Below are 11,570 nucleotides of genomic sequence, written 5' to 3' on the forward strand. Positions count from 1 at the left end.
TTAAAAGGGTGTCGTCTTAGTTCATCTCTGTTTTTAAATGCACTGAACAAAACAACGTCCTTTGACAATAAAATAAGAGTACTTCTCTAGATCAGAAGCTAATGCACAGAGGCCAAGAACCTACTGTCACTCAGGGACAGCAGCCAAGCAGGGAACTGAATACTAGTGATGTTATTATGGATGAGGATGGTTTTGAAAAAGAGCATTTTGTTGACAGTCTGTGCTAATTCCATATACACGTGTAACAGAAGAGTAGTTTAAATATCATCCCTCAGGATTAGATTTCTTTTGAGTTCACTTGAAAGTTCATCAAGTTAAGCTACAGGAGAGAACTATTCTTTTTCAAGTAGAAAAATCCTAAATTAATCCTATAACATTGAAGTGGCTATGGTTGTGCCATTTGCATTTCAGAAATTGTGATAGCAAACAGAAAAATTATGCTCGTATGGGTTGCCTCAGTGACCGATGATGTTGCTTTACAGAGAATCTAGTTTTATTTCTAGTTTGCTATCCCAGTTCTAGGACTGCCAGTACTTCGATGGCAGAGTTGAGTCTCTGGAGAGGAAAAAGTACCTTGAGTCTTTCCATAGTACTTTTTCTAGCCATATAAGGCGTAATGTTGGCTGGCATCGATGGGAATCTTTTTGAATCGTCCTTAGCAAGAGATTGGAATTGTGTGAGAGGCAGGGGATTTAAATCAGGGAGAAGAGAAAAGGAGTTAATCTCAATACTGATTAAAATTTGTAATATGCAGCATCTGGTGCTGTTTTGCAATACCTGACATTTCTAGATGCAGCAGAGTGAGTTAAGGACAGCAAAGCAGCTTGTATTTTCATTATACACTTATATTTTGTTTTTCCAGTAAATCTTACCACCTATGATTACCCCAGGGGTTGCTTTTCAGAAGTGGTGAGCACCTACAGCTTCCCTGGAAGATACCAGAAATTGAGAGAGTTTAGCACCCCTGAGAAAGCAGCACTTTTAACTTCCTTTCACTGAGTTTGTTTTAGTGCTAGAATAAGATGCCACTGATGTTTTGACAAGCACACAGATCTTTGCACTCAGCCGTAACATTTCTTCCTTTCTTGTCGTAATGTTTTCATACAGTATATGTGAAAGGCCTAGGAAAGGCCTTGGTAACCACACAAAATAAAATTAATTTGATTACAATAAATGTACTGGTGTGACAATTTAAAAAAAAAGACAAAACAAAACCAGGAACACCATAAATCAATTTGACCGTGATAGTAGTTAGAATGAAAGGCAGAATTAAAGATTGTTTTGAAATAACATAGGTACAAAAATCACATGGAAGGTCAAAATTTCATTAATCTTCTTCAACTGTGGTGTAAATTTATTGAAAATGGGAAAGGGTAAATAATTGTGTATCTATTTACAGTGAGAAAGTTCTGTTTGACTAGTGAGAGCAAAGAATCATCTCATGTAGTTCTCTAATTAAGATCCTTTATGTTGCTTGCTTTTAGTTTACCATTTACAAGAACAAACCACAGGACTGAAAATACACTAAATTTTGACTCTAGCTTTAAATAACTGCAAGATTAAAATAGTGCTTTGCATATTATACAGTCCCTTATAGTGGGTGTTTCTTCAGTAGTATACACCATGCACAACAATGTGCAAATGATAGAAAATCACTGTCATTTTATAGAAACTAGATTCATACAGCTATCATAGAGCTTTGAAGTGGTCAGCAGAGCTGATTTGATTGGAAATGAAGTCTCCACCAGATTCTGGAGGGGAAAGACTTCTAAAAAGGTGTCTTCTTAGTTTATCTGTAGGCCTTTGCTAGGTAACTGAAGAAGGAATACAGCTTACAGAAGAATATACAAGTCCTCCTTGAGTACTTCTCTGTATTCAGAACAAAATCCTTCATACAATGTTCTTCCTACATCCCAGTTTGCAGTACCTCTGTTTTGGGGCTTTTTAGTTACTTTTGTATGCTATGAATTATTCCCATAGTCAAGTTTAATCTGTTTTCTCTAAGAGCTTGAAGTACAGGACCTTATTTTCATAGTTTTGTCTATTATGTTTATAAATATATATATACACGCATCGTATTTCACAAAAATATGCATAATGTAAGAAGGATTTTTTTAATATTTTATTAGCAAATGCTATTTTAAACACAGAAGAGACAGGTAGTTTAATTAGAGCTTATTTTTCTTATTTTGCACCCAGGATATTAAACTTTATCCAAACAGGTTTAAAACTTTTCTGTGAAGCAGAATCACTTTGTATTAACAGCGGTAAAAAGAGAAGGGCTAAAATATTTGACAGAGTTTCAATTAAACAACAGTCATTGCTGCTTTCCTTTTTGACTGTTTGTCAAAAGGCCACCACATAACTGTATGCCATTTTTAGGTCCTGTGCAGTAATTAGAAAAGATTTTGTGAAGGCCAACAGAGTTGACTGAGTAAGCTCACTTACATAGATGCTCCAAGAGCATCTTTTGTTAATTATCTAACTTGGAACTAAGAAAATGTTCAATATTTCAATAAGGTCCTTTATTGTAGCTCTTTCATGTAACAGAGCTGTCTGCAGTGCAGCCTGATGCAAGCCTACATTTTTCCCTCTTGTGGTTCAAGTCGACTAGAAGCTTGGCTTGTGGTCAACTGTGTTAACCACAGTTCCCTTGTTAACTTCCAATTTAAATAATGTATTCTTCCTTTTTAAATTCCTCCTGCCTCCTAAAGACTAGGATGGAAACCTTTAAGTATGTAAGCTAAGTCCTTCTCCTTGGATGTTTAATTAATGGGAGATGGATCTAATGCCATCAGTTTGAATATTGCTTTGAAAATTTTCTAAATTAAAGGTATGACGGAAAAATGCATTTAGGATTGTTTTAATTGAATGAGATTTTATTTGTAGGAAGATTGATGGACCCTATTCTTACATGACAAATTTATAGTAATGACATTTTTATGGCTGAAAATAATAAAATGTGGGGATCCTTGCATTACATATTTTTGAGCTACAGTTGAGAATATGGTAGAAGACAAGATGTAAGTATTTCTTTATGCAGAATTATATATGTTTGTATTTGCATTTTAACAATAAACTGTGTCCTGATTAAAAGGCATAGCTTTGCAGGTCCTTTGCAGAACAAAAAAAAAGGTAGATTGAATATTCTAGATATGAGTTACATACCAGGTAAAGGGAAATTCTTAAAAGTATGATATTTGACTTTTGACACTAGTCACACTAATTTTATTGCAAAATCAAAAGCCCTTTTTAAGCAAAAGATGATGTTCAGAGTAGAGAAACCTGTGCTGTGTTGATTAGTTCTTTATATGCTTAGAAGTAAAACCTGAAACACAGCCATACAGACTGACAGGAAGAGTAAGTGAACCTCATTGTAGCAAGACTCCTTTGCAAGCTTTTTATGTAACTGTAATCACAGAAGCACACATTTCCACATAATCCTGTCAAAGATAGCCTTCTGGTTTTAAGCTTGGAGAAGACAGAACTTGTGACGCAGTCATTCAAGAACTGCTAAGATCCAACAGTCAAAATGAAGTGTTGCAGTTTGAAGTGACTACTTGCATAATGAATCACTGGATACTAATCATAGGGTGCACTGGTACAAACACTCTGCTGTCCCTGGGTGACATTCCTGCCCAGTGCAATCTGAACAACTTGTGGACACGCATGTCAGGTAACAGCTGGACTGCTGCGTGGATGGTGCAGGTGGAGCCATTGATCCTCTTTATGAAAGAACACTGAAGAACACTGAAGCTTAAAATAATCTGCTCTTTAGAAGAGCATAGTTTCATCTCCTCCCTCACAAATAAATAAGTCAAATTAATGCACTCCTACACAATCCCCCTTACTTGTCACAACAAGGAAGCATCAGTATTGATTTTCTGGCTGATGTGATAAATTTTCATGGCAGTTCTTCAAGGCTAATTTAACATTACCAGTAGAAGCTTCACCCCAGTGCACTTGTCTGTTGTGGTGAGACACTTGCAGGCTATTATTTCTTGTAAATTTGTGCTAAATAGTTGTCCTCCATATGTTGACTTAACCAATTTCTTTCCACCACCTCTACACTTACGCTATTTCATAAGTACTTCATTACTTTGTCTCATTAAATAATCCATTCAAGCTCTTGAGCAGGTAGTCAAAAGGGACAGTGAATATCAGAAGGGGGAATGTGACAGAGACCAACTTCACCCTGTCAAGTGTGACTTAGGGAAAATATGTTAAGACTGAAGGCCTATACCCACAGTGACCAATTCTGTGAGTTGTTCAGGGAAACATTATTTGTCCAGGTGAGAGCTATAAATTACTGCCAGACTTGAGACCTGCAAATGTAATTGGCACATTTGCCAGTTAAAATGTTGTAAATGCCAAATGCCATCGTTGGTACAGTGCCTATTGGATTGTGCTCTTCGTTTCACAGTGTTCAATCTCCGGTTACATTATGCGCCGATGTGTTATATGAGCTTGTAGCATGAAGCAAGTTTAGGGGCATGAGTTATCAAGTCATTTGTTTTCTGTTTTTCTACAGCTTTTATAATTGCAATGCAAACAATTTTTTATGCATGGTCTCCTAACTTGATTAGAGTATGGGGGGAGTTATGCAGTCAGTTGTCTGCACTCACAGAGTTACCTGGAAAGCTGCTTTTTTCACTTCAAGTTTTTGTGAAAATTATAGATATTTTGGGTCATCTCCTACAACAGTAAGTTGTAAACTCAGTTGCAAATGTGATGTATTTTCTTATCTGTAGCACAAATGTATACAGGCTGTTTTTCCATCTAGCAAATGTTATTGCTGATCTACAGAATAAGTTATAAAAAGTGCTACTCAGATTTGTAAAATGATGACTTAAGACTTTTTCAGGTAAAGATGATCTTAAGATAAAAAAGGACATGTCTAAATAGGCTTCATATTTTAATTTATGTTTATTTTTAGCACACCAGGAACTGTTTGCTTAGGAAACCATTTTTTTCCCGATGCTCCTCCTACTCTCATTTCTCTAATGATCAGGAAATTACAGACTGCTCAGGCTGGAGTAACATGCTAGTATGGCTTAGTATATACTCTTGCAGCTAAGCCAGCTGAGGTAGCGAAGGAGAGAGAAGTTTGTCGACTTAACTGTATCACTGTTTTTGCAAGCCCTTTGGGTGACCAGCATGCAGGAAAGGATTTTGGAACTGCTGCTGTGTCCAGAGACCTTTTTACAGTATGGAACTGGAATCTGTCCAGAGCATTGAAGCTTTCATTTTCCCTGGTGTTATCTCTGTTTGATTTTGTGCCCCCACAGCAGCTTGTTGTCCACCTTGGGAAACCAATTGCAATGCTGGAAAATTAATCTCGCAATAAGCATTTGATACTCTCTGCAGGATTATATATTTGGAAAGGCAAAGGCAGCAGCAGGGTGTCATTGACTTCTTATTGCCCTGTGATGAGAGTGTTTTTTGACAGGAACCTTCCTCACCACTGCCTCACCCGTGTGATTTAATAATCTGAGCTTATAAAGGGACTGTTGCAGTAAATACAAAGTATGATCCAGACAGTAAATATATGTGCATTTAACTTTGACAGCAAAGGGCAAGTAGTGTCAGCAGGCAGCAAAATGATACTGTGGCTGTCCTGCATGTTCAGGAGTTGATGTATTCAAAACGGAGGTTTCACAAGTGCTGCAATGTTTAAGAAAAATAGTAGAAAACATTTTCTAGCTGTGCAGCTCATTTCCTCATTAAGATCATTTTTAAATAGATTTCTCTCATCTCTTCTGCCACTCACTGTCTTGCCTGATAGATTGCCCCAGCAGAAGGACTGGTGTCAATATTAAAGAAGAGAGATGACAGAGAAGGAAAAACAATTGCTCAAGTCCAACAAAGGCAAACAAAGAGAAGAGTGAGATTTCAAGAAATGGAAGACACATTGGATCAAGGTAATTTAAAGATGTGAATTCATGTGTGGTACTCATGAGGTGCAAATTATGTTGATCTTTTTGCTTTTTAAACTTACTCAAGTAATAAGTGAAGTTGATTGATTGAAGATTATTGTATACCAGATTTGGGGAGCAAGGCTACAAAAGGATGCAATAAGTACAATTTTGTCTTAAAGCTTGATTGAGACTGAATTCACTGATGTATTTCTCTGGCTGAATGGTTTGTGAGTGACACCTAATAGATGTCCTTTCATTGTTTAGAGCTTAGAGGTGGGAGACATAGACTTTCTCCCTAAATCTAATCAGTGTAGGTGAAGAGGGATGCAAAAGAAAGAAGTCTGTTATGCTTTGTCCACAGGTAGCTTTCCAACTCTTTAAATACCCATATATATTTGCAAGGTGTCATTATTTTTTTGGCTGAACACGTTCTTTTCTTTTTGATAGTCTAAATAGCCTTATAGGAAATACAGTGTATTAATTTGTTAAGTTTTTCTTGATGTCTAAGATGTCTAGTACTCAAACTAGAGAGATGTTAAGAAAAATACTTTTGGTTATTAATGATAGTACTTTATCTACTATGTGTGCCAGCTAATAAATGGTATTAATGGAGGTCATTGGTGCTTAAAAACATATTGTGTCTTATACACTGTAAAGAAAATCCATTCACTGCCAGAAGGGGAGCTTATCCCATCTTTTTCTTGAAATTATTTTAAAACAATATATCTTTTAAATAAAGTTTCAGTCAGAATTTCTTCTGTGATTTTTTTCCCCAGGGATTTAGTGATTCAAAAGGAAAATTTACTTTTATTATTTTTAATCTGATTTCTGACACACAAAAAAGCGCTTGGATGTTTCTTCTTTTATTTCTTCTTTTCTTATTTCTTCTCACTGATGTAGAGTGAAGGGAGTTCAGAAATTTTCTTAGAGCCTTTTCAGTCTGACAGACAGAAGACACAGATGTTCTTGCATACAAGTTGTCAAGAACAACTGAAGTTGTGAGGCTGTAGCGGCACCTCTGCGACCTCTTTATTGGTCTTACTCTGAAATAAACAATCATGCAAAAAGTTACCACAGAATAACTGAGATGTAAAATAATCCTTCATATTAGCCTACCCTGAATATTTTGTCTCTATCCTTACAGTTGGAATGTTACGGTAAACATAAGCAGTTCATGGTAGCTCTGACAGTGTCAGTACAAATGAAGCAAGAATGTTTTAATTTGTTCTGGTTTCAAAGCTGATGTGTCATTTCAACTATTTCCAGAAGGAAGGCAAAATTCTCATAGTCAAGTGTATTTTGCTTCACTGTGGGGTAAGTCCATAAGTGGTATCAGCCAGGACAGGCACACAGCTTGCAGAAATGAAGTTGTTACGATTATTTAGGCTTCTGAAAAGACTAGGTAGAGAAACATAAAGTTTGTGATATGTATTATGGTCACTTTGACACAGTAAGCATGGTAAGCATTATTGAGTCTTTTTACCTCCTGACCCAGTCATTGTAGAAACCTGCCACAGTTTTTATCATATGCATTCATATTGCTTTGTATATCATCCTTTTTAAGCTTTTCTGCTCTTATATTTACAGATGAAGTAGCTGGTGGCTCCTGCATTTTGCTGATCCTGCTGTGCATAGCAACTGTTTTCCTTAGCATTGGAGGAACTGCATTGTACTGCACCTTTGGTGACATGGAATCCCCTATGTGTACTGATTTTGCAGACAACATGGACTTCTATTATACCCAGATATTGCAGCGTATGGAAGAAATTAAGCACTGGATAGCCTTCTCATAGTTGGAATGAACAGAGACAGCATATTTAGAGCTCACCAATGATTACTGGAAAGGCTAGAAAAAAATGGTTATTTCAAGTTCTCTAACACTTGCTACCTGCAGGTGATGTGTATTTGATGATGTACTGAGAACTCTACTTAGAAATCAAGAAAATTCTGGTTTAGCGATCCGGTGGCAAAATGTTCACATTTTAAGCTGTAGCAGTGTGGTATGGGAGAATAAGAAGTTATTCTCTTCTCCCGAGAGCGGGCAAGTAGCTTTTCAACAACTTGAGTGAGTGAAGAAGAAAGAAGAGAATTAACTGTCTTCTATAAGCTCTCCCATTGCCACACATTGTGTAAGCAATCTCTGGAAGCTTAGTAAATGGACAGCTTTAATTTACAGCTGTTTGTGCAAAGGTGTTGCCTCCAGCTATCATGCAATAAGTCTGTGTTTTATGGAAACATTATTTTTCTTCGAAGTCATACTATTTTTCTCCATTTTAATTCTCCTGCTGAGCCATGTTCATGTTTGAGTGGAGTGAGAATGAATGCAGTGGCATTCACGGAGCCCTCATTTGGTGATTAGCAGGCTGACCCTGTGTCTTACAGCTTACGGTGAATATTCATGAGTGGGATAAATCTGCTGGCAGATTTCACTAAATTTCCTGGAACTTTACTCCCCGCATTGTGGGGTCTGTTTAGAAATGGAAGGTTCAAAAAGAAATCATTGGTCTCACTAAACACAGAACCATAAGTAAAATGTTTAGTAAATTATTCATCTTAGATAGTAAAGCAGCTTTGGCCAATTTTAAAGCATCTGGTAGCAGGTGTGGGGCTAACTGGGTCTTCTGTTAGCTACATCACTGACTTGCAGTAATCACTTTGTGCCTCGGTTTCTCCTCTGTAAATGGAGAATAATGATCCTTGCCTTTATCTCTGAATATTTCTTGCAATTAGGGCTCATGTCTGATTAATGCCAGAGGAGTGCACTGGATCACTGAACTGCATGGCTGCAGCCTCTCTCAATGAGTGAATGCTTGTGTAAAGAGTGACTGATCCAACAGAAGAGATTCGGAAGCTCAGTGCAGTTCCATGACATGTTGGTAGTCCAAGGACACTCCTTCCTGCAGATAAAGCACATTTGCATCTATTTGTCCTGTGGTTCTGAGACCTGTATTGTAGTCTTTTCTTCTTCTAACAGCTATACAAATTGAAATCAAAACAATGAGTTATTTTAAATGGGTATTTCACTTGGTGCTCAGCCCTCCCTGTGTGTTATGTGAGAATCACTTACATGACTGTTAAGGTGAGAATTAGATACACGGGCCTTTTGCCCACACTCTGGTCAAAATGTGGCACTGTTCTGGCACAGAGCATAATGTCCCAGCCCTGCTGAAGGTGTTAGTGTGGAACAATTCCTTTACACCTCAGGAAATGGCAATTTTGAGGGATCCACTTCACTCCACTCTGTGATTCCCTGCTTCCTCATGTTGTATAATACAATGTGTTCAGGTTTAGAATATTATTTTGTAAAGAGTATGAAATGAAATCTTCAACATATTGCTCAGAATTATAATATTAAATTATCATGCTTTCTGGCATTTGCAAGTAAATTGTCCCTCTAGTGAGCTTGATTGTTCCTAGCATACTGTTATACTTAACAGGTTTTTAAATGAAAGTTAAAATCACATTTTTTTTAGAATAAATGCATGTATGATTTTTCTTTTTGTTTTCACCGCAGAGGCTTAGTTTATTTGTACCTTAGGTAGCCTCATGTGCAACTTTATATTAAAATAGCAAATCAAAAATGCTCAAATTAATGAAAACTTTTGCTTTCAGAATGAAACTTGAGAATGGCAGTTTGGTATATTTTTTGTTTGTTGTCCTCAGAGTATTATAATGCTGCGTTGAACTAAAGGAGAAAAGGAAAGACACTTTTGTATTTTAAAGTGTTACTGGCTGGTTCAGTTTATTATTTGAAGTCTGGGATTGTTTATTTATTTAGTTTTTCTTTTAAAGAGAATCTTAATTTTCCTTTTTTGGTAATTTACAGAGTAATTAAAAAGCATGCATTTGGTTAAAATATGTATTTATAGGAACTATGTAGTTAGAATATATTTTGGATATCTATGACTTTGCATTGAGTGTTTCAGGATATTAAGTTTATTCCTAAACAGAAAACTGTTGATTTCAGCTTTAAAAAGTCTTTTTAAGTTTTTGTGCACTTCATCACCAAAAAGATCAAGAGGTATATATAGAACTATTTATTCAAAAGTATATCAGATGTGGAGATCAAAGATCTTCTAGGTTCATTTAATTAAACCTATTTAAAAATAATTATTTTATTTAAAACTGTGAAGCTATTTAAAGTCAAAGCAATTTTTAATAAGCAGTTCAGTTTAAAACCAGTGGTCCAAATCGTGGTATGTTCAGTTTGCACTATATTCCCAGTGCAAAGACTCACTAATATCAGCAAAACTGCCTGCAGGGCGATCGGAGAGGTTGGGCACCGCTTTACCAGAATGTACCCAATGAAAAATGAGTGGCCAGGCATTCTGTGTAACTCAACTACCTTACAGTTCTGTTGTAACTTGGAGTGTCTTGCCAGCCTTCCAGACCTATGCCAAGGTACCAAACCTATGCCAAGAGGTACCGCACCTGCTAGATCTTTCAGGATCTGAGGGAGGGGAAGGAGCACATACACACAGGCTGCCTGGCTCCTTATCTGAGCAGTTAACTCCTCAGTTGCAACAAAGTGGTTAAATTTGGATCTAATTTCTGTTGGCATTCCTTTGTAAAAAGCTGATGGTACTAATTCTTGCTTCAAGTGACAATTCTGTTAGTGCAAATAGTTTGCATGATCTGTAGTCAGTTATCAGACTTGCAGATACCAACAGAATTTGCTTTGCATTGAAGTTCAAAGAGTCTGCAGGAAGCCTGAAGTTGGCCTTTCTATATGCTCCATTCTCCTTAGATTGCTGGTGACATTGCTTCTGCCTGAGGAGTTAGGATCTTACAGTCAGGTAAATCCAAGCTAAAAATAAATAGTTGATTTGAACAGTTATTCCTCTTGTCTGAGTATTTTGAGGTAAAATAATACAGAGCAAGAGCTCAGATTGTTACAAGGAGGAGGAAGAGGAAACATACTTTTTAATTTTTTCTCTCTTTGTGCATTTTAAAGCCCCTTGTGTATATGTTTTTATTTCTTCTGTTTCCTTCCCTGCCGCTTTCTTTATGGCTGTTCTGCTTGACAGTAGGGGAAACGTACTGCTCCAGCATACAACCATTTGTAGATCATAGGAAAATTCAAGGAATGGTTTAGCATTGACAGTAGTTAAAAGCAATTTCTTAAAATATGACTGGATCAGGCTGATGGTGTACCTTCAAAGAAGTTGTGGGCACTTAATCACCCACAGCACTCTACTAGAAACCCCCACCTCCCAGTTTATTCTTTCAGCATAATTATTTTTAAGAGATTCTCACGATAAAGCAAAACTAACAAGGCTTTTGATGCAGATTCAGGATACACTGCCAAAAAGAGCTTTCTGGTGACATAATTAGCACTCTCACTGCAAATATCATAGACTACACCAAGAAAAGCACTGTGCTATAGCATCACCACACTATACTACAGGCTTGTTTTTGAAACAGCATCAGTAAGGAAGCAGATACTCCACAGCCCAGATACGCCAGCAGAAGTTTCTAATCTAGACACAGCCCATGTTTTAATGTTTTTCTGATATCTTTGCTTTCATACTTGGAAAATGCATAGCCCTGGTAACAAACAGTAGGAAGAAGACTAATGAAAAAGGAAACATTTGTTTACGGGTTTTGGGCATAAAGTGCAAGCTTGAACTGTCAAATAAGCAGAATATATTG

The 11,570-nt window shown here is 36.8% G+C and overlaps 1 protein-coding gene across 1 annotated transcript in view; it reads left to right on the forward strand.

Annotated features, from left to right (window-relative positions):
- Nucleotides 1-10,186, forward strand: part of CNST (consortin, connexin sorting protein) — a 50,588-nt gene extending 40,402 nt beyond the window's left edge. The window contains exons 10-11 of the mRNA XM_069852424.1: nt 5,786-5,921; nt 7,506-10,186. Of these exons, the coding sequence (XP_069708525.1) occupies nt 5,786-5,921; nt 7,506-7,711 (342 nt within the window). The 3' untranslated portion in view covers nt 7,712-10,186. The remainder of the gene's footprint in view (nt 1-5,785; nt 5,922-7,505) is intronic.
- The last annotated feature ends 1,384 nt before the right edge of the window (nt 10,187-11,570 follow it).

The sequence above is a fragment of the Phaenicophaeus curvirostris genome, chromosome 2 (genome assembly GCF_032191515.1).
Source record: "Phaenicophaeus curvirostris isolate KB17595 chromosome 2, BPBGC_Pcur_1.0, whole genome shotgun sequence".
NCBI lineage: Eukaryota > Metazoa > Chordata > Aves > Cuculiformes > Cuculidae > Phaenicophaeus > Phaenicophaeus curvirostris.